The following is a 24,849-nucleotide window of genomic DNA, read 5'->3' as shown; positions in this document are numbered from 1 at the left end:
GCAAGGCGGGTCTCTCCACCCGATGATGTGTGTCATGTGTACACCCGGTAAAGAGGTGTAGATGTCTGTAGCCATTCCTGACCTCTGACTCCGACCTATTGTTGTACGCGTGTAACATGTACGGCGGCACTGATGTGAATACATAGTATTATTACATGCGTGGTTGGAATATCGAAAAGGGGGCGTGGCGTAGCGACAACTCACTGCCACCAACAAGGTCGGGAGCCCTACAACAGGTAAGTAAGACACCATGTTTGTCACGACACATCCATATCGTCATAAACATATAAGTATGTTGAATATTTAGTGATAGATCACTGATTGCGAAATAAGGGTTACTTTGTGTAAACATAGTCACAACGACATACTAAGGAAGACCAGCAACTTTTCATTGTGAGGCGTCCTCCATTCAGTGCTGAATACCCTGTTCTATGCATGTGCCAGTGTTATTGAATACATTTCTGCCAGTTTGACAAGTTCATGTGAAATTGAGTACTACAACGTTAGACAGCAGGTTACATATTCAATCTCATGCAATATACACGTGTTTAGGTCCTGAAACTACACGAGGAAATGAAATATAACCGAGCATTTTGTTGGCCTTTTACAGCAAATTATCTACTAATCTTATCACTTGCTTCGACTATTGCTCAACGGCAACAGCTGTGCTCATTATACATGTTTATATTGATGTAGGCTAGTTGAAATAGACATAGCAAAGCCACCAGCACATGTTGCGAGTGAGGAGGCATATGATTGTATATTCAATGTATGTGTGTATGTATGACTGAAATAAACACGGCGCTAGGCAGGGCGACAATGACCCCGTTTCACCGCAACCCTCTTTACAGTAGATAAGATATCAGGTGACTATACTTCATTTCAAATAAACAGCTGCTAACAAGATCGTATTTCAGTCATTCAAGTTTGAAGGTCGCCAGCACGGCCCACCTACCCTGTGCCCTGCGTGTTGGGTAGGGTTGGGTTGTTTATAGGAGGACATGCTTGAACACGTGTGTTTCCGTGTGTGACGCAGTTAAACGTGTGTCAATGCCATAGGCACACAGTCCGACAATGTTTAGCATGGAGGAAGTAGGGACATTAGATGTGTGGCTTTCCGTATCGAAAGTGTCATATTATATAAGCGATAAAAATAATATTGTTTGTAATAAGCGATGTTTAAGTCTCTCACTGAAGTAACTTCAGAAGCCATGGATGAATACAGTGTTTGAGTGAACCGCCCCCTTTATCATAAATAGTGCCAAATCACGTGCAGCCATGTTTATCAATAAAATCACTCAAACCTCAGAAAACCCCTCTCTAACCTAACAGGGAATACTTGTCAACAGTTAACTTAGCAAGCAGACATTGAGTTGATGTATGGAGACTAAAAGAAGTTCCTCATTTGCATATTTATCGGATTAGTTTATCGACAACACGATCCATTATGTGATAAATTTCTTATCAACATCATAATGTATCATGTCTGTTTCAATTATTACTGAGAAAATGACGTCACCGTCGTGACAACTGATAAGCTGCACCTGTAACACAGAGGTGTAACCAGATATCGCCATCTCTGTTACAGTTTTGTAACTGGGTGGTATAATGCAGTGAATGAATGTTGTTCAAAGAAGAATCAGTGATATCCGTTCTCAGAAGCTGATCGACACACCAGCGGTCAACTGCATGGGCAACGAACAAGATGACACAAAATCACTGGGAACATGGGACCTAGTTTGTTCAGAATTCCTATTGTGCTGGATGTAAAACCCAATCTAGCTCTGAAACCTGCACATGTTACGATAGTCCCTGATAGGGTCTGGTGTCCATGCTACGATAGTCCCTGATAGAGTCTGGCGTCCATGCTGGGATAGTCCCTGATAGAGCCTGGCGTCCATGCTGGGATAGTCCCTGATAGAGCCTGGCGTCCATGCTACGATAGTCCCTGATAGAGCCTGGCGTCCATGCTACGATAGTCCCTGATAGAGTCTGGCGTCCATGCTACGTCAGTCCCTGATAGAGTCTGGCGTCCATGCTGGGATAGTCCCTGCTAGAGCCTGGTGCCCATGCTGCGATAGTCCCCAATAGAGTCTGGCGTCCATGCTACGATAGTCCCTGACAGAGTCTGGCGTCCATGCTACGTCAGTCCCTGATAGAGCCTGGCGTCCATGCTGCGATAGTCCCTGATAGTGTCTGGCGTCCATGCTCCGATAGTCCCCAATAGAGTCTGGCGTCCATGCTACGTCAGTCCCTGATAGATCCTGGTGTCCATGCTGCGCTAGTCCCTGATAGAGCCTGGTGTCCATGCTACGATAGTCCCTGATAGAGTCTGGCGTCCATGCTGGGATAGACCCTGATAGAGTCTGGCGTCCATGCTACGATAGTCCCCGATATTTCATAGAACCTGGTGTCCATGCTGCGATAGTCCCAGATAGAGCCTGGTGTCCATGGTACGACAGTCCCTGATAGAGCCTGGCGTCCATGCTACAATAGTCCCTGATATTTCATAGAACCTGGTGTCCATGCTACGATAGTCACTGGTAGAGTCTGGTGTCAGTGCTACGTCAGTCCCTGATAGCATTTGGTGTCTATGCTACGATAGTCCATGATAGTGTTTGGCGTCTATGCTACGATAGTCCCTGATAGATCCTGGTGTCCATGCTGCGATAGTCCCTGATAGAGTCTCATTAAAATCAGATCTTAGTGCTTGCTACCGCTAAACAAATATCTGAGGACGTCCCATTACGGGTCACTTCAGACCGACCTTTCGCGAATTTTGACCGACCAAAGAAGTCGACACTAGCCAATCAGAAGGCAGCTTAATCGAGCTTTTCGGTACGAGTTTCAAACTGGCGACTACGCTTCGAAACATATTTTGACATAAACTCGATTAAAACTGAACAAAAGAACATTCTTGAATGGCTAATAGATGGCCTATATTGTGTGAACACAAACATTAAGCCCATAACTGTCGTTCGGAATACCCTGTGTATGGTTTTTTTCGAGGTTGCACGATCAAAAATCACATTCCAACAGTCACTTTCATGATCTTATAAGCAATGCTCTGATTGGTCAGATGAAAAGTCGTTCTGACATGACCCGCAATGGAATGTACCCAGGTCTTTGTTTAGCGATAGCGAGAACTAAGATCTGATTTCAATGAGATTGGTCTAAAATACTGTCACTGTGACGTTATGCTTATCTCACTCATTCGTTGTTGTTGTTGTTGCATTCAGACTGAAGTGTTTAAGAGGTCGCCTTCTGCCTAAGCAATTTCGGCTGACCTGGCCCTCTTTGGGACTCCTGTGTGTGAGTAGGGTACACATATCTATTGTGAGTTTGGTGTTCACATTATTTCTGTTTTATTATTAATATGATTTCTATTTTCTTATATTGACATGATCTTATTTTTATCCTTGGCTGCTCCGTTTATATACGTTCGAGTAGCTGTCCATCTCTCAGGAATAGAGTTAGTTTGGCCTTTATCTCGCCCATTCACTCATTCACTCATATTAATAGGGATGCCGATCTCAGATGAATCTCTGTGGAAAAAACAGTACAACATATGATTATTTCATTCGGGGTTAAAGTATGGGGTGTGTATGACGCCAATATACAGTTATGCAGTTTACCATGCACATATGTGTGTTGACGTACTGCTAGATGGTATGCATATGTCCAGTACCTGCCCGTCAACGCCCCAGAATTCCAGCCAATGAATATTCATGCCTCATCAAGGCGAGCACGCGACAAGACACACGCCGAGACAGCAACAAGTTTGAAACAGGATGTTGTTTGTTTGCACAACGTTACCCGTCGACACAGCTCTCGGACAACTCTACATTATCATGTGACCCACATTTGATGTTCGTGTTATTTATGAGAATGTGCATATACAATCAGCCGACGGTATGGGGTGTGCGGGTTATTGGGAACGGTGGATGATATATTGAGATGCACGCGTTTGATATACCATTTTATGTCGCGCTTTCAACCAAGTTACCGAGCATGACCTCCAGAAACATTTTGTCGACACGTACGATAAGCATACTTAAGTCTACTCCATACCCCACCACCCATATACTGCCTACTCCATACCCCACCACCCATATACTGCCTACTCCATACCCCACCACCCATATACTGCCTACTCGATACCCCACCACCCATATACTGCCTACTCGATACCCCACCACCCATATACTGCCTACTCCATACCCCACCACCCATATACTGCCTACTCCATACCCCACCACCCATATACTGCCTACTCCATACCCCACCACCCATATACTGCCTACTCCATACCCCACCACCCATATACTGCCTACTCCATACCCCACCACCCATATACTGCCTACTTCATACCCCACCACCCATATACTGCCTACTTCATACCCCACCACCCATATACTGCTTACTCCATACCCCACCACCCATATACTGCCTACTCCATACCCCACCACCCATATACTGCCTACTTCATATCCCACCACCCATATACTGCCTACTCCATACCCCACCACCCATATACTGCGTACTCCATACCCCACCACCCATATACCGCCTACTCCATACCCCACCACCCATATACCGCCTACTCCATACCCCACCACCCTCATTCTGTCTACTTCATACCCGTCCACCCTCATTCTGTCTGCCCCATACCCCGCCACCCTTATTCTGTCTACCCCATGCACCACCATCCTCATTCTGTCTACTCCATACCCCACCACACTTATTCTGTTCCGTCTACCCCATACCCCACCACCCTCATACTGTCTAATCCATACCCCACAATCCTCATTCTGTCTACTCCATATCCCACCACCCTCATACTGTTCCGTCTGCCCCATACCCTACCACCCTCAAACTGTACCGTCAACTCCATACCCCACCACCCTCATACTCTCTAATCCATACCCCACCATCCTCATTCCGTCTACCCCATAGCCCACCACCCTCATATTGTTCCGTCTACCCCATACCCCACCACCCTCATACTGTCTAATCCATACCCCACCATCCTCATTCCGTCTACCCCATAGCCCACCACCCTCATATTGTTCCGTCTACTCCATACCCTACCACCCTCAAACTGTTCCGTCTACCCCATACCCCACCACCCTCATACTGTCTAATCCATACCCCACCATCCTCATTCCGTCTACCCCATAGCCCACCACCCTCATATTGTTCCGTCTACTCCATACCCTACCACCCTCAAACTGTTCCGTCTACCCCATACCCCACCACCCTCATTCTGTCTACCCCATACCCCACCACCCTCATACTGTTCCGTCTTCCCCATACCCCACCATCCTCGTTCTGTCTACTTCATATCTCACCACCCTCATTTTGTTCCGTCTGTCCCATACCCCACCACCCTCATACTGTTCCGTCTACCCCATACCCCGCCACCCTCATTCTGTCTACTTCATATCTCACCATCCTCATACTGTTCCGTCTACCCCATACCCCACCACCCTCATACTGTCTAATCCATACCCCACCATCCTCATTCTGTATACTCCATACCCCACCACCCTCATACTGTTCCGTCTGCCCCATACCCCACCACCCTCATTCTGTCTACCCCATACCCCACCACTTTCATATTCCTCCGTCTACCCCACACCCCACCACCCTCATACTGTTCCGTCTACCCCATACCCCACCACCCTCATACTGTACCGTCTACTGCATACCCCACCGCCCTCAGACAGACAGATTTAGTTCGTATATATGTGGCCAATATTACAATGACGACCTTATGCTGTCTACTCACTATGCATGGTGTATAACACGGCTTCAAAGGAACAAGTTTGGTGTTTTCAGCACACCCCTGACTGTGATACGTAGATGTCTGAGACCTCTGAGCCAACTCCAGATGGCAGCACTAGCGCGGATGACGGCAGTTCCAGCAACACTACGGCAACATCGACAACATCCCCTACACTGAAGTCTTCCATCAGTACGACGTCAGGTTATCCACCCGGTAATTATAGTAACTTCTCCCCATCTCTGATACGTCCCATGTGATACATCTTTAAACCCCATTTCACGACATCGTCACCTTACCACTTTCCCACCATATTCTGGAATGAAAACGTCAAAGACAAAGGTCACAAACACTGACTATATTAGTGGCACAGATAATGGAGATCCCTATGTATGGTGAGAGTGCCGTCAGAGAGAACACCGTCATCAATGCACTAGTCAGAACAATAACAATGGTCCCCTCACCGGTGTCCGTCAGAAGTAGTCAGAACAATAACAATGGTCCCCTCACCGGTGTCCGTCAGAAGTAGTCAGAACAATAACAATGGTCCCCTCACCGGTGTCCGTCAGAAGTAGTCAGAACAATAACAATGGTCCCCTCACCGGTGTCCGTCAGAAGTAGTCAGAACAATAACAATGGTCCCCTCACCGGTGTCCGTCAGAAGTAGTCAGAACAATAACAATGGTCCCCTCACCGGTGTCCCTCAGAAGTAGTCAGAACAATAACAATGGTCCCCTCACCGGTGTCCGTCAGAAGTAGTCAGAACAATAACAATGGTCCCCTCACCGGTGTCCGTCAGAAGTAGTCAGAACAATAACAATGGTCCCCTCACCGGTGTCCCTCAGAAGCAGTCAGAACAATAACAATGGTCCCCTCACCGGTGTCCGTCAGAAGTAGTCAGAACAATAACAATGGTCCCCTCACCGGTGTCCGTCAGAAGTAGTCAGAACAATAACAATGGTCCCTTCACCGGTGTCCGTCAGAAGTAGTCAGAACAATAACAATGGTCCCTTCACCGGTGTCCGTCAGAAGTAGTCAGAACAATAACAATGGTCCCCTCACCGGTGTCCGTCAGAAGTAGTCAGAACAATAACAATGGTCCCCTCACCGGTGTCCGTCAGAAGTAGTCAGAACAATAACAATGGTCCCCTCACCGGTGTCCGTCAGAAGCAGTCAGAACAATAACAATGGTCCCCTCACCAGTGTCCGTCAGAAGTAGTCAGAACAATAACAATGGTCCCCTCACCGGTGTCCGTAAGAAGTAGTCAGAACAATAACAATGGTCCCCTCGACGTTGTCCGTCAGAAGCAGTCAGAACAATAACAATGGTTCCCTCACCGGTGTCCCTCAGAAGCAGTCAGAACAATAGCAATGGTCCCTTCATCGGTGTCCCTCAGAAGCAGTCAGAACAATAACAATGGTCCCTTCATCGGTGTCCGTAAGAAGTAGTCAGAACAATAACAATGGTCCCCTCACCGGTGTCCGTAAGAAGTATATTAATCAAGATGCAATAATGTGTCTTTGAACTTTATAACCAAATGCATCATCCCAAGTTTCCATGTGTAGTACATAAAGACTGTAGACTGTATGCTGGCGTATATTTACGGTCGCCGAGAACAAAGCTAGACACATAATAACAAGACAGTTCCAGTGTTGGGAATACAAATAACAAACAGCGGATGGTGTTGGATACAGGCTATATATCATATCAAGGGTAGGTTTCTCGACAGGATAAAGCCAAGGGATAAAAACGATAATGCGGATAGAGATGCAAATATCAAAGGTCAAGTAGGTACAACTTTCAGTGTTTACAAACAAACATGGCGACGCCCTTGTCATTCGATCGAGTCTGAATTAACCATCGGGAATCTGGAGTAACTACTGGAATAATTGCTATCATTATCATAAAAATAGTCTAATGTATTGAAAATCAGTGTCTAACTGTGACGTAGCTAAGGCATTTTACAAGTTTTGCCAACTTATACAACTTAGTGAGGACACTAGCCAAGCAGGATCAGTTTCCTCATTAGTGCTTGTAGACCCCTGCGACTTGGAACCTTTTCCACAAATTATAAAAGTTGAATTTGGCCGAAATATGTCCGAATGTTCACCCTGTTTCGTGTTGTCGCTGTGTGTGCATCTGACTGCACTTCGTAATGTTAATACAGGACAGACAGACTGTCACCCATCGAGACGTCTCATAGACTAGGGATAGAGTAGCTTCCCTTTAACAAAGGGCAGTTATCTTAGCAAACAGACGGATCGATTGCCGCGAAAGGAAAGCAGAAACAATTTGAGTAGGCAATTATTGTTTTGCCTATATCTAGACACCCCACTCTCTACGAAACAGGTTTCAGTTGGAACAACATTGACTGTTGTCACTGTCCGACTGACATATCACTTACCTTCTGACGTAATATATAACACTGCTCACATTCCAGGAAAACTTGCAATGTTTAGGTCATGTTTGTGAGAGATGGGAAGAGATTTTTCGAGTACAGAATTGAAGAATGCCATTAAATGACAAAGAGCTTATCACGCTGGTGTTTGGGGATGGTAAATAGCCTGTATTAGGATATTTACCATCCCGAAACACACTCTCGTGATAACCCCCGTAATGATATGCCATAGCCTATTCCCATGTTATGTCTCATTTGGAGCCAAGGTGAGCGTACCCTGCCCATCGGTGGAACCCGTAACAAAACACATGCAAAGGCAAGTTAGTTGTTCCCCTGAAAAAAAAAACAACGAGTACATACACACAGTTAAGTTAAAAAGCGAAATTGCATCGGACATAATTTTAGTCATCGATCTTCTCTTAGGAAAGATCTTCCACCATAAGACGTTGTGAAAGCTTTACTGAATGTTGTAAGCTTGATCAAACACTGTTTAAGGATTTAAGCTAGTCGTATGACGCTCTTTGAATTGTCTTAGCAAGAATATTGTTCGAAATAAAAGAAACAGTAACTCATAACAGTAACCCCTCTTGTTATAAATTGGAGAGTTTGTTGTCCCGCAGAATCTCTATGCATAGATCTAAATATGTTACAGATGAGGCTGTTTTTTGTCTTTTTTATCTGGTACAGATGGGGAAACTAGTAAGCCCACGTTTTAACAAACTGACTCCGATATTGCACGACAAGAGAAACGATATTGAAAGCAGAGCAAACGTTGTTAACTTTTCAAGCACACTACATTCCTCCATCGAACAACGCGTTTCCTCTCATCGAACAACGCGTTGCATATTTCCTCCAACTGAAGCAGCCCATTGAGCGTGTCTCTTCAAGCAGGTGTTGTTCAGGTCCACTGATGTATTGTGAAGAAAGTCGGTCACGTGTACCGACATCGGATACGCACGTGTACATTCCCGTCCTCGTAACCAACCCGGATGTAGGTGTGTCGTGATGCTGAGGCAGGTGATGTCAACAGCCTTGACCTTGCCTATACAACTCGGCGTGCCAGGGCTGTCACAGAAACTATTGATGAAACTCCTTTTAAGACACAAATGCGTGTTACGTAAATGTTGTTATCCCTGTATACACCAAATGCACTTCAGGTGGTGTAGTTGTCAAGGTGCATGATGAAAAGCGTTACTGAAGGCCTTGAAATAGTTGAAAATTAAAACTAAACGTATTCCTTTCTTACGCGTGCGAGTTACGTATGAAAATCAATACGTACATGCGCATAGCTAAGACGAGTGAAAAAAATAAGAAAAAAATCTGAATATGAGTTTCCTAAAACACCAGCTGCGGCTAAAAACTAGCTCATGTTAAAAAAAACTGTCGTGTTGCCGAATTAGAAATAGAGAAACATAGTATACATATATACAATTAACACCACATTTAATTTAATGCACTTTATAATTGCAAGCGTTTGGACACAATTTTATATACGTCGTAGTTTTGATTAGTTTTTTGATCAATCAAGACTCTGTGGTGCTAATGATATGCTATTAGGTAACTAAATAGCTGTACATATGTCAGATATTTCGTAATCTGATAATATATCATAGCTCAGCCACTCACTCACTCACTCACTCACCGAGTTTGTGATACCAAATATCTCGAGCACCTATATATATGTTTTCTATACATCGCAACATGTCTCCACGGCTCAGTGTACATCAGGTGATGCCGCCACTTGACTTTGAATCCTACCATTCACTCGGTACGCCCTCTCCTAAACATGAACACTTCTCCCTCTCCTCAACAAGAACATTTCTCCCTCTCCTAAACAAGCACACATCTCCCTCTCCTCAACAAGCACACTTCTCCCTCTCCTTAACAAGAACACTTCTCCCTCACCTCAACAAGCACACTTCTCCCTCTATTCAACAAGCACACTTCTCCCTCTCCTAAACAAGCACACTTCTCCCTCGCCTAAACAAGCACACTTCTCCCTCTCCTCAACAAGCACACTTCTTCCTCTCCTAAACAAGAACACTTCTCCCTCTCCTTAACAAGCACTTTTCTCTCTCACCTCAACAAGCACACTTCTCCCTCTCCTTAACAAGTACACTTCTCCCTCACCTCAACAAGCACACTTCTCCCTCTACTCAACAAGCACACTTCTCCCTCACCTCACCAAGCACACTTCTCCCTCTATTCAACAAGCACACTTCTCCCTCTACTCAACAAGCACACTTCTCCCTCTCCTAAACAAGCACACTTCTCCCTCTCCTAAACAAGCACACTTCTCCCTCTCCTTAACAAGCACACTTCTCCCTCTCCTTAACAAGCACTTTTCTCTCTCACCTCAACAAGCACACTTCTCCCTCTATTCAACAAGTCACACTTCACCCTCTCCTACACAAGCACACTTCTCCCTCTCCTAAACATGAACACTTCTCCCTCTCCTCAACAAGAACACTTCTCCCTCTCCTCAACAAGCACACTTCTCCCTCTCCTCAACAAGCACACTTCTCCCTCTCCTCAACAAGCACACTTCTCCGTCTCCTCAACAAGCACACTTCTCCCTCTCCTAAACAAGCACACTTCTCCCTCTCCTCAACAAGCACACTTCTCCCTCACCTCAACAAGCACACTTCTCCCTCTACTCAACAAGCACACTTCTCCCTCTCCTCAACAAGCACATTTCTCCCTCTCCTCAACAAGCACACTTCTCCCTCTCCTCAACAAGCACACTTCTCCCTCACCTCAACAAGCACACTTCTCCCTCACCTCAACAAGCACACTTCTCCCTCTCCTCAACAAGCACACTTCTCCCTTTCCTAAACAAGCACAATTCTCCCTCTCCTTAACAAGCACACTTCTCTCTCTCCTAAACAAGCACACTTCTCCCTCTCCTCAACAAGCACACTTCTCCCTCTCCTCAACAAGCACACTTCTCCCTCTCCTAAACAAGCACACTTCTCCCTCTACTCAACAAGCACACTTCTCCCTCTCTTCAACAAGCACACTTCTCCCTCTCCTAAACAAGCACACTTCTCCCTCTCCTTAACAAGCACACTTCTCCCTCTCCTAAACAAGTACACTTCTTCCTCGCCTAAAAAGCACACTTCTCCCTCTCCTCAACAAGCACACTTCTCCCTCTCCTAAACAAGAACGCTTCTCCCTCTACTCAACAAGCACACTTCTCCGTCTCCTCAACATGCACACTTCTCCCTCTCCTCAACAAGCACACTTCTCCCTCTCCTCAACAAGCACACTTCTCCCTCTCCTAAACAAGCACACTTCTCCCTCTCCTCAACAAGCACACTTCTCCCTCTACTCAACAAGCACACTTCTCCCTCGCCTAAACAAGCACACTTCTCCCTCTCCTCAACAAGCACACTTCTTCCTCTCCTAAACAAGAACACTTCTCCCTCTCCTTAACAAGCACTTTTCTCTCTCACCTCAACAAGCACACTTCTCCCTCTCCTTAACAAGTACACTTCTCCCTCACCTCAACAAGCACACTTCTCCCTCTACTCAACAAGCACACTTCTCCCTCACCTCACCAAGCACACTTCTCCCTCTATTCAACAAGCACACTTCTCCCTCTACTCAACAAGCACACTTCTCCCTCTCCTAAACAAGCACACTTCTCCCTCTCCTAAACAAGCACACTTCTCCCTCTCCTTAACAAGCACACTTCTCCCTCTCCTTAACAAGCACTTTTCTCTCTCACCTCAACAAGCACACTTCTCCCTCTATTCAACAAGTCACACTTCACCCTCTCCTACACAAGCACACTTCTCCCTCTCCTAAACATGAACACTTCTCCCTCTCCTCAACAAGAACACTTCTCCCTCTCCTCAACAAGCACACTTCTCCCTCTCCTCAACAAGCACACTTCTCCCTCTCTTCAACAAGCACACTTCTCCGTCTCCTCAACAAGCACACTTCTCCCTCTCCTAAACAAGCACACTTCTCCCTCTCCTCAACAAGCACACTTCTCCCTCACCTCAACAAGCACACTTCTCCCTCTACTCAACAAGCACACTTCTCCCTCTCCTCAACAAGCACATTTCTCCCTCTCCTCAACAAGCACACTTCTCCCTCTCCTCAACAAGCACACTTCTCCCTCACCTCAACAAGCACACTTCTCCCTCACCTCAACAAGCACACTTCTCCCTCTCCTCAACAAGCACACTTCTCCCTTTCCTAAACAAGCACAATTCTCCCTCTCCTTAACAAGCACACTTCTCTCTCTCCTAAACAAGCACACTTCTCCCTCTCCTCAACAAGCACACTTCTCCCTCTCCTCAACAAGCACACTTCTCCCTCTCCTAAACAAGCACACTTCTCCCTCTACTCAACAAGCACACTTCTCCCTCTCTTCAACAAGCACACTTCTCCCTCTCCTAAACAAGCACACTTCTCCCTCTCCTTAACAAGCACACTTCTCCCTCTCCTAAACAAGTACACTTCTTCCTCGCCTAAAAAGCACACTTCTCCCTCTCCTCAACAAGCACACTTCTCCCTCTCCTAAACAAGAACGCTTCTCCCTCTACTCAACAAGCACACTTCTCCGTCTCCTCAACATGCACACTTCTCCCTCTCCTCAACAAGCACACTTCTCCCTCTCCTCAACAAGCACACTTCTCCCTCTCCTAAACAAGCACACTTCTCCCTCTCCTCAACAAGCACACTTCTCCCTCTACTCAACAAGCACACTTCTCCCTCTCCTAAACAAGCACACTTCTCCCTCTCCTCAACAAGCACACTTCTCCCTCACCTCAACAAGCACACTTCTCCCTTTCCTCAACAAGCACACTTCTCCCTCACCTCAACAAGCACACTTCTCCCTCACCTCAACAAGCACACTTCTCCCTCTCCTCAACAAGAACACTTCCCCCTCTCCTCAACAAACAGACTTCTCCCTCTTCTCAACAAGCTCCCCTTTCTCCATCTCGTCAACACGCACGCCTTCTTCTTCTTGTGAACGCACCTCTTTTTCCTTCTCGTGAATGCACTCGTTTCTACCTCCCGTAATCTCACTCACTTCTCCATCTGATGAACGCACTCCCAACTACTTCCCGTGAATGCACTCTTCTCCCTAGCGTGAACTCATCCCCTTCTCCTTCTTGCAAACGCACCTCCACCTTCCTCTGGTGAATGTACCTCATTCTTCCTCTGGTGATTGCACCCCTTTCTCCCTCTCGTTAACGCATCCCTTACCCCCTCTCGTAAACACCCCCCCACCTTCCTCTGGTGAATGTACCTCATTCTTCCACTGGTGATTGCACCCCTTTCTCCCTCTCGTTAACGCATCCCTTACCCCCTCTCGTTCACACACCCCCACCTCTGGTGAATGTACCTCATTCTTCCTCTGGTGATTGCACCCCCTTCTCCCTCTCGTTAACGCATCCCTTACCCCCTCTCGTAAACGCACCTCCACCTTCCTCTGGTGAATGTACCTCATTCTTCCACTGGTGATTGCACCCCTTTCTCCCTCTCGTTCACACACACCCACCCTCCTCTAGTGAATGTACCTCATTCTTCCTCTGGTGATTGCACCCCTTTCTCCCTCTCGTTCACACACCCCTACCTTCCTCTGGTTAATGCGCCACATCCCCCCTCTCGCTGCCCGACATGTGTGCCGTTTCACCACCCCTGTAAACCGGATGACTTCGTTATCATTTCACAACATGTTGAAAACACGTCATGGCGTGAGGATTGACGTCACGTCATACTCTACCCAATTGTATATTAAAATCGCCAATGCTCTTTGATGGAAGTAATGGATACAATAGGCCACAGGCCACAATAGCATTGACCTTGTTGTCGGGGAGCCTAGTGGCACATGCCTGACGCAACAGCACATATGTGAAGGGAGAGTTCTGTGACAGCAATAACTGGAAAAGTGCTAACTGCGGCTTTTAACAACATTCATTCCAAATCCATCTTTATCTCTTTGTCCCATCCGATAGAGCTTGTATATAAGTATAAACTACATGACAAACTAGAATGCAATTCAAGTCCACACGCTTTACAATGTGAATAAGTATGTACATACTAACATTAAAACATGTTGAATATGTACCTTAAAAACAAAACGAGTTATAACGAATCGCGAGAGGAAGTAAAAATAAAATTTTGAGATGTTATTTTTTATTATTGGAAATCCGAACTGCAAAGAAATCCACACACTGAAAAAAAGAAATGACTGTGGCCTTATACAGTTTCTACAAGGAAGTGTTGTTTTTATAGTTCGAAATAACAGAGCTCCCATCACGCACTGCTTGTACACGATCAGAACGATGGATTGTTCACTGTTACTTGTCCTGTACTAACCAGGATCAACTGTTGATTTGCCGATAACTGATCAGCTGACGATTACTTTCTGACTCACAGATTATCAAGGTGTATGTGTTAACTGATCCACAGATTATCAAGGTGTATGTGTTTACTGATCCTCAGAGTATCAAGGTGTATGTGTTTACTGATCCACAGATTATCAAGGTGTATGTGTTTACTGATCCACAGATTATCAAGGTGTATGTGTTTACTGATCCACAGATTATCAAGGTGTATATGTTTACTGATCCTCAGATGATTAAGATGTATGTGTTTACTTATCCACAGATTATTAGTATGTGTGTGTTTACTGATCCACAGATTATCAGGATGTATGTGTTTACTGATCCACAGATCATCAATATGTGTGTGTTTACTGATTCACAGATTATCAAGATGTGTGTGTTTGTTACAGGACCCGGGATGAATGCAGGGACCGGCGTGGGCGTGGCTATAGGAGTTGGGCTGCTGTTAATTGGCTGTGTGCTTGTCTTATATTATCTACACAGAACAGGGTGAGTTGATTTGTAATTTAACCGTGCTTATCACGGGACACAGGGAGACTGTATACGATAACGCCAGATAATTCCCTATGAGATAAGAAAGATCGGAGACTTGAACACTGTGTCTATGTCTATGTCTATGTCTATGTCTATGTTAGATGAGGTAGATCGGAGACTTGGACAATGTGTCTATGTCTATGTATATGTCTATGTCTATGTTAGATAAGGTAGATCGGAAACTTGGACAATGTGTCTATGTCTATGTCTATGTATATGTCTATGTCTATGTTAGATGAGGTAGATCGGAGACTTGGACAATGTGTCTATGTCTATGTATATGTCTATGTCTATGTTAGATAAGGTAGATCGGAAACTTGGACAATGTGTCTATGTCTATGTATATGTCTATGTCTATGTGAGATGAGGTAGATCGGAGACTTGGACAATGTGTCTATGTCTGTGTCTTTGTGAGATAAGGTAGATCGGATACTTGGATACTTGGAAACTTGGCCCTATGAAGCTTCCAAACGTTTTATCGTACATATGTGGGGACATTTCCAAATTTGACCACAATTGTGTCCGTTGCAATGCTCTACCTTCAGGTGAACAGTTTACTTGCCTTTGCATGTGTTTGTGATGGGTGTCATCGGTATGGCAAGATGCGCCCACCTTCTCGCGAACACGTGGCGTCATCACTATTTGACAGTGAATTATATACACATGTTTATGATATGGTCGTAATCATTTATGATTATGGAAAGGGCTTTGTCGTTCTTATTTACACGCACAGGACCTCCTGCTAATTGTCGATGTACACTTGCCACATAATGATAATTCGAACATTCGACTTAACATGGGGCTCATCTTTTCCAGGAGGTTGAAATGGTTCACCGCCAGGGGTCGCCCTCGAAGGTCATCAACTTCCAGCAGCCGTCGCCCGCTCGAACCAGACGACACGGAATCGGTGGACGCCATGCCTCGCGTCACAGACGGTGACATGTTCGCCATCGCAGACGACCACGACCACGATCACGACCGTGAACAAGCGGAAGACGGTTACTTCTACGACGAAGTGTTTGGAAGTTCGGAATTTGAGGACGAAACCACGAAGGCATCCAACAAAGAACTGTTCAGCGTGTCATCTGACGAGGTTCCCGACTTACTGCTGAGGGTGGATCCCGTCAACTTTAAATAACGATTCCAATAGGAGCCACATTCATGGTTGATGAGATCCTTTGGGGTCGTGCGGGTTTTTTTTCAATAACCACCACGCCCACTCATTAAGGAGCGGAACTCCACAATAGCAAGATTGTGAGTGGGGAGTGGTCGCCCCTGGTTCAAGGAGGGCTACCACGTGCTAATTAGTTGTCCCAGCACCTGTGAACCAGCCGCTGAAGTATTTCCTCTGTCTGTTTTATGTCGGTCAATCTAGCTGCAAATAGTCATACTAATTATGAACGGACATTGTCTCACCTCCCCACAAGGCGCTATTATTTCCTGTAAAGACATGTCAGGAGTAACAGAACAATGTCGAGGAAGATCACCAATTACACCGGGATCCGTGTTGTTTTCCTTTCTGGGAACCTGACTGTGATGACTTGCACCTGTGTGGACCCGGGCATCTTGTGATATATCTATGGACGATGTGCCTGCATTGTGAGTGGAAGACATGTCATGTTATTAATGATATAACCTTTGTTTGTACAGTATGCGTATGCAATTCAGACTTCGTGAAGTTTAGTATAAAGACATGTTTTGTTCTTTTTTCCAAAATTAACGATGATAATACAATGTAATTAAATATGCTACAAACTATTTGAACACCATAAGTTAGATATTTAATTATGTCTGAGAGATACCTGCGTACGTTAGGCTCATTAGCACGTTATATAATATTAAAAAAATTAACATCGAATAAATTTGTAAGCTAAAGAACTTACCTAGTGGCCATCAGTAGGTACGTAAATGTTTAGGAAACGCAGTGCAATACATTTTATTTATTTTGCAACACCTGACCAAACTGCCAACTTAAAAACCGACGTAACATGTGGCCAATAAGGGCCTGATTTCATTCACTGAAAAAATTCGAAATAGGTTATGTTTTATCGCAATTGGACTTTATCAGTAGATTTGATGCAAAGATGCCTACATGGAGTTAGACCAAGGTCCAGTACCTGTTCTGTGTTCTATATTGTGTGTCTTCCATAATGGTAGTACAAAAACAATATGAAGATGACTTATGTAACATATCCTTTCCGTATAATCAATATCTTTCAATACCCCATTTCCTGTGCGAACTAGTTGTGTTATTGTTTCCTTGACAACACTCGTATCACATTGTCCTGAGGTACCGCCTGCAGATCTCAGGGTATTCCCTCTGGCGCTGGCTGAAGACGTCCTCTGTCACGTTTCTAAAGTCTGCCGACTGTTTATTCCAAATTTTATACGTCTATTTTGTTGTAGTTATTTCAAGAATATGTATATGCATGTCGTCAGTTACGGATCAAATGTGTTTTTAAGGTGTGACTGTATTGTTCTGAATGGGAAAAATGATGTCAACACAACGCGTGATCTCAGCAAAATTCATCATTGTGTATATTTCATCATACCCGGATGAACCATTCTCCAATACACTTGTACGTCAGCGACACCAAAATAATATATATACATATATATATGAAGCGTTTATGTTGATATGAACATCTTGATGTGTTCCAATGGTCTTGTGTGGTAGATTATTAGGGCATGACCTTGACGGACCTAACTGTCCCGAGGTGATTCATATTGTAAGAATGTGGGGTCTAAAGGAGATTTTTTTTATGCTGGTCAGATTATCGGTGATACTGTGTTGAGAGTAGGTTTCTATATAACCTATCATTTCATGAGAAAATGAAGAAAAATGTGGATTTCCAAATCACAATCTGAAACTATAATATATTGTTAAAACATAACCAGAATTTACAGCCGTCAGAATAATGTCTGATCTCCAAACGTTTGCGATTTGCTTCACCTGCGTCTGAAAGAATGAAAACAATGGGTTGATAGTCGTCAACGAGCCAAGCATCCTGAAGACCTCAGTAAGATTTGAAAGTATCTGCACTCATCTGTTTCCTGTTTTTGACCGTTAGATATACCATGTCATCCATATACGCCCATATACTCATGTCTTCTCATATACTCCCAACTTACAGTTCTCATAGTCTTACTGCCTGGTTGAAACAGAGCATGTACCGTAACACGAACAGTTTACAGCATGGAATTGTACTCGCTACGTAATCTGGACTAGAAACACGATAACCATATGCTGCATCTGTTGTAACTAGAAAAGGTTCAATCTATAAAATACACAATCCCTAAAGGCACCTCAAGCCCGTGACAGCGATAGCCCGTTAGCGGAGCTTTCTGTACTATCGCTGCCACCAGACAAAACTCCCCACTGTGATAGGTGGCCACAACCATGCTTGGAGTTGAACTCGCAGCTGACTGACAGTTATGTTTACAAACAAGTGATGACTGCCGTGACGCCGAATACTCTTACCCCAGCTTGCATATTTTCTTTGTTTGTCAGTTAAAATTTCCGTTTCATTACAACTATCATGTAATTGAATGTAAGGATGTAACGGGGAAGTTTGGTGATTTTCCGTTCGTCTGCAATCTCGAACCAATCCGATCCTACAAACTCATCTGGGATATATGGTCAGTCATAAACGTTTTCAAAATTCACTATGATTGCATTCCCAATAGTATAAACATTACAACATTTTGGGCTAGAGGGCAAATTTCAAGATTCTTGTAATGGCCGCGCCCACACTGGTGGCAGCAATGTTACCGAGGGTGTAACGAAGGTGTCACGCTCTTTGGAGGAGCTTGTAGGCATCAGTGTAAAGGGGCATAACTCTGATTCCTAAATTAATAAACTGGGGTATATCGGCTGAGGCTTCACGTGTCAACCTGTAGTGTTCCCGGGACAGTGGGCGACTGTCGATGTCGCCGTGGTGGAGTTTGTGTCGTCACAGTCTGCTGTTAGCCTGTTCAAGTGTCTCGTTATCCATGGTAGCAATAATTGCAGAAGAAACCGTTAACTCGTTTGATATGAAACAGGTTCAAACCTCTTTTTATCTTTTTTAGTAATGCTTTTTTACAAATATATATTTCCTGACGTTTCATTATGTTGTACAAACTGTCACAACGAAGGGTAAGTCGGACACAGTGATGTGGTGTGATTGTTTCAGATAGTAGAACCATGTCCATCTAATCATCAGAGGGTTGTACGTGACATCCTGTGTCTGAAACATATGTTATGATTATCTGATTTAACCAAAGAATGAGACAGTTGTGTGATTGTCCTAACCTTCTGAAAGACAATGCCTATTTTCATAAATACCTGGTACCATGGCAGATATTTCTATGTAAGATTGTACTAATCTTTATAGAGATGTTTTACTATGTAGGGGTAAATGTATAGAACATATTGTTAACGATTGTTGGGTAGGACGCGGAGTCAGCAATTCACCGCTGAGAGAGGTACTCAAGGGAAACTGTTCTCAATGCTGGTAGCACCAAGGGAGACAACTCACAATGCTGGCGGCACCAAGGGAGACTACTCCCAATGCTGCAGCACTGGGATGTCATCGTACCTTGGTGGGATCAACGTCCGTATCATCATACACTTCAACGTCAGCTGCGATTCACATGATAGGCCTTGTTCATGCACGGTGGTATTGTGGATACTGTAATACACCGACAGGACCGCTCCGCCATGGATGTCCAAGTGTAACAAGACCAGTGACATGTGGTATTGGCAGGGCGGTCTAGAGTGCATGCAGACTATGATGTAGTGTAACAAGTCTTTATCTGAATCGTCTAAGTTAACACCGTGTGTTGGCTGACTGGTGCTGAGCATCATTGTCCCAAGGATGTTTTTGAAAAATTTTTAAACCGTCAACCGTACATGTATTTTTTTACCAGTGTGAGAACACAAAGTGTCATCAGTTTCAAAATGTGTGGATGTTGGTCCATGTGAGTACTGGCGTACGAGATCACATGTAAAATTATTTGTACGCAACGAATGAAATATGAATAAAATACGTTATGACAAGTCTGTCTGTGTGGTTTGTGGATAAGGCTGAGAGAAATCAGCCCCATGGAGAACCCGGTGACAGATTCACAGTAAACTGGAAACACTGAAAGAGGAGTCAGATAGATGCTGTCGGTTGTCTAACTTCTGTATCATCGGACCCCAGTAACGATGATCTAGCTTGTATACATGTCACTATTTACACGGCTTTCTCCCACTTCATGCTCAAATGTCATGATATGACTGAATATATCATCGACGTCAACCACACTCACTCACTCATTGCCCATCAGACGAAATGCTCGCCGCTAACACGTGGACAGCTTGATAGACATAATAGATCATTTAGATGTTAAGTTTGAACTGTAACATGCCACTATGAAGATGTGTACCCTGGTCACAGACCTAACATTGGTAAAGCAAGGGAAGTAATTCCTTCCATGTTAAAACAGTTTCCCACAGGAAGTCATGTATTGGCGACATTTATTTATTAAACAATGATTACACATCACTTTTCATTAAGACGTGTGGAGTACTACGTTTACACTCCAATTACAGAGCATTAATGAGACATGAGGTCACTACTAGTACCACGACAAGCCTCACAACCATAAGTGAAGCATCTGTCTCCGTCCTCTGACTGTGCTGACTGAAGCATCTGTCTCCGTCCTCTGACTGTGCTGACTGAAGCATCTGTCTCCGTCCTCTGACTGTGCTGACTGAAGCATCTGTCTCCGTCCTCTGACTGTGCTGACTGAAGCATCTGTCTCCGTCCTCTGACTGTGCTGATTGAAGCATCTGTCTCCGTCCTCTGACTGTGCTGATTGAAGCATCTGTCTCCGTCCTCTGACTGTGCTGATTGAAGCATCTGTCTCCGTCCTCTGACTGTGCTGATTGAAGCATCTGTCTCCGTCCTCTGACTGTGCTGATTGAAGCATCTGTCTCCGTCCTCTGACTGTGCTGATTGAAGCATCTGTCTCCGTCCTCTGACTGTGCTGACTGAAGCATCTGTCTCCGTCCTCTGACTGTGCTGATTGAAGCATCTGTCTCCGTCCTCTGACTGTGCTGATTGAAGCATCTGTCTCCGTCCTCTGACTGTGCTGATTGAAGCATCTGATGCATATGTTGCGACCTATTTACAAAACACATTCTGGAAAGTGAATAAATATTTTTCTATCTTACGCAATGTTTAATTGACAGTGCTTCTTGTGTGAATAAAGAACAAGGCGAATCAGAATCATAGCTTCAACAGGTAGAAAGAAGTCCTTCACATGAGAGTCCATCGGTTGCTTTAAACAGAAGAATACAGAGGCATTGCTTTACTGTGACCCCTGGTCAGACGCTGCCCTAGGGGTGCGGAAATGTTGACGTCTACAGAGACTTAAAACCGTCACGTGCGTTCCCGGATATACACTCCAGGGCATGGGGGACAACTCGGAGTGTAATAAGTAAATTTTTCATAAATAATATTAGCAAGCCTTTTTCTTTCTCATCAGTACAGTTTGCTGTCTACCTCTTCCTAGCACCGAACCTACCCAGGAATAATGTCAACTACATTCACCAGTCTACACCCACTCTCTCTTTATAAGGTGCATTACCCTTAATCCATGTCTCGTTATCCGGGCGATGTTTCTGTGAATGACACCGTCCGGATTAACGAGGTGCCACTGTAGTGCGAAATCTGTGGATAGCTCTTCTATAAATCAATCATGGAACAAAAATGGAAACAAAGCATTGTCGCTGTTGATATTTATTCAGCTCATTGAAGACAAGAGCTTACATATGAAATTCACGATCGTGAATACAACACGGTGCATTAAGATGGAGAAGCAGACCTATTCACATGTGAATAACTGGAAAAGTGTTCGCATAACAGCCACTGTTTTCAAGACAAACATACCAATGCCAAACTATCATATAACTGAGACTTCAGGCATTGTTGTTATGTTCTCAAACGTTTTGAAATACTTCTGAAACTTTTTGACTTTTGGAGTTTTGTTTGCGCCTTGAGATAACACAAGTATAGTACAATGAACATGACGACGACACAAATGGATGACGAAACACAGAATTGTCCTTAATCATGTATTGTCATGTGCACGCCACTGTGCAGAAATATAGTTAGTTAAGTTAAGCCTTGGCCATGTCTTCGTCATCCTGTTTGCCCAGGGCGATGTCCGGAGACAATCAGTCATAAATAAATAAAACACATATCAAGTAATGTCCTTCACTGGTGAGTACATCAGTCGTTTAAGCTTTGGCCATTTCCTCATCATCCTGTTTGCCCTTGACCTTGGCGGTGAAGGCCACGTAGTTGAACATGCCCTTGGAAATAGGGGCCTCCTTCCACGTCTGTTTGATCTCCTCCTTTGTGAAGTTATCTCCCATGTTCTCCAGGAGATCCTTGATGTACTCCTCGGGCAGCACGCCCTTGCCCTCCTCGTCAAACATGGCGAAGGCGCTACGGATGGTCTCCTCGCCATCCGTCCCTCCCATCTTCTCCCCGAACAGGTTGAGGAAGGTGGTGAAGTTCAGGGGCCCCTTGGCCTCCTTCAGCATCTCCTTCAGCTCGGAGTCGGCGGGCACTTTGCCAAGGTTGCCGTAGATGCTCTTCAGGTCGTCTATTTCGATGACGCCGTCTCTGTTGACGTCGATGAGGGTGAAGGCTTCCTTGAACTCCTGTACCTGAGACTGACGGAACATCGAGAACACGTTCTGGGGTGCCATTGCTGGATGAAGGAGCTGTTGGAAGACGACGTCAGGCTTCTAAACAAGATGGAAGTGAGAATGGTTGGGAATGAGGAATTCTTGTCGATATATATCCAAAAGCTACATCACGTGACATCCGTTACGCAGTATCACGTTACCAAGAGAACAGCATTTACCGGAGAGATCACATGACGTCTGGTTCCCCTATAGTCGGGTTTCACGTTACATGAAGCTGCACGCGCGCGTGTGATCAATGAGATCAGGCTGCAATGCCTGCCTCCCTGCTGTGCTGATGATGTGCATTAAGTGGTATCAGCATCAGTAATGGTGGACAACAGACAACTGAGTTAGGGTTATTTACATATCTTCATTTACCATTAAGGTGTCTTTGTATTTGACACGTTGTATGTCTGGTGCTGGGATGTAAACAATGTAAGACTAACAGTGTGTGTTTCAATAAAGAGGTTTTCATAAATAAAAGCGACAGACCCTTTCCATGATAATTAGAAATCACTGTTGAACAACCCGACTTCATAGAGGCATGTGTTAATATGTCACTATAAAATCGTGATGATATCTGGTGTTCGCAAATAGGTGAGCATATCCTGCGACAATGGTGGCGCCCGTCACAAACCCATACAGAGGCAAGTTAATTCATTTTCACCCTTACCAAAGCATCATTTTCCGTGAAATATATATATATTCAAAACAAACATTCATATTGGGATAGAACAATGTAAACAATGACTCCTATCCCATATTCAAAAGATTCATAATGCTCTGATATTTATTTGGGCTGAACCCTTTTACCTTCTTTACATTAGGATTAATTAAAGTTCAAACTAAATTTCGGCGTAGCAATGGTTTTGCTATGCTGAAATTTCTTGTCATACTTATTTGGTGTGACTTTCGTTTGAACCTGAATGCTCACTAAAGCAGCAAAACTGTTCCATTTCCTAATTGGTCAGTTGTGCACAAAGACGATTGATCAACCTGGACATGTATATTGTCTTTATCTTAAATCCGAATGTGCCAACATCCCAATTTGCCTACACAAATCACTAGAGGCGCATTGGGGACTCAGTTGCATCCCTGCTTATGTAAATGGACTGAGCCACGGTTGTTTGACTTAGGTTGCTGAGCGATAAGCGCCAGGATAAAAGAATAAACTGGCAGTAGTATGCAGCTGTGTGTGATTACAGTTATTTTTTTATTTAGTGTACATTTATTTGGCAATAAATAAGACTCAGGCAACATTAATAACATCCTTATACGTTTCAATATATTACAAATATATATGACATTAGTTTGATTCAACGTTGATATCGTAGTATATAATATAATATACTACACTGGACAACTTACATTCACTTCACAACTCCAACATCAATCTGTATATATATCCTCCCCACTTGTTTGAAGTAAGTTCTTAATTGTTGGTTGCAGTTGGGATATAACAGCCTTGGTACATGATGTACGTGATGTCGTTTTATTGATAAAAATGGTCATAAAGGATTTCCGAGTGAAACCGAGCGCCCCCCCCCCCCCCACCCCCCTGCCCCCGCTCCACTCCTCAAATCCAACCCATCCCCCGAACCCAATGAATAAGCATGTTGCAAACAGCCATATACCACATCTACTGCATTATGTACAATTCAATACAAGTTCGTAATGGTGAAATGATACGTCTGTTCAGTAACTCGAGGTATAAACGCGAGATTACATCAAGGTTTGCTGTTGCCATTTGTCGAAAGAATGCGTGAAGTGAATGACACAACTTCGTACAAATAACTCAAAATATAAAACAGTATGTACGTCGGCCCTCTTTCCAACTCCACTCTCATCAACAATGCTCCACCACCCGCATCCTGCCACGCCCCCCTTGATACCCCACCGAGACCTCATCTCTCCCCCTATACAGCCAGATGTCCATCGATGTTTCTGTAATAAACACTGTGTACATCTGCTGGTGCGCAGCCCCAGTGAACTGTGAACATCTGGGCGAAAGGCGGACGCACTTAACATTACACATAG

At 44.4% G+C, this 24,849-nt stretch overlaps 2 protein-coding genes across 3 annotated transcripts; one reads left to right on the top strand and one right to left on the bottom strand.

Annotated features, from left to right (window-relative positions):
* Positions 1–20,122, top strand: LOC139448253 (uncharacterized). Of its 2 annotated transcripts, none has more exons than XM_071229780.1 (4): positions 1–236; positions 5,842–5,977; positions 14,942–15,041; positions 15,903–20,122. In XM_071229780.1, exons 2-4 carry the CDS (start codon positions 5,866–5,868, stop codon positions 16,222–16,224), a joined length of 534 nt encoding a protein of 177 aa, XP_071085881.1. In that variant the 5' UTR covers positions 1–236; positions 5,842–5,865; the 3' UTR covers positions 16,225–20,122. The 2 variants fall into 2 exon arrangements, with proteins under 2 accessions (XP_071085881.1, XP_071085880.1); XM_071229779.1 differs by having other exon boundaries at positions 5,842–6,001.
* Positions 20,123–22,356: 2,234 nt separating this feature from the next.
* Positions 22,357–22,833, bottom strand: LOC139448256 (myosin regulatory light chain, smooth muscle-like). Its single transcript, XM_071229782.1, has one exon. It carries the CDS (start codon positions 22,831–22,833, stop codon positions 22,357–22,359), a length of 477 nt encoding a protein of 158 aa, XP_071085883.1.
* Positions 22,834–24,849: the final 2,016 nt, after the last annotated feature.

The sequence above is a fragment of the Haliotis cracherodii genome, unplaced genomic scaffold, assembly GCF_022045235.1.
Source record: "Haliotis cracherodii isolate W230 unplaced genomic scaffold, xgHalCrac1.p SCAF_7, whole genome shotgun sequence".
Classification (NCBI taxonomy): Eukaryota; Metazoa; Mollusca; class Gastropoda; order Lepetellida; family Haliotidae; genus Haliotis; species Haliotis cracherodii.
The sequence above is the reverse complement of the archived record's forward strand: the minus strand, read 5'-3'. Positions and strand labels throughout refer to the sequence as shown.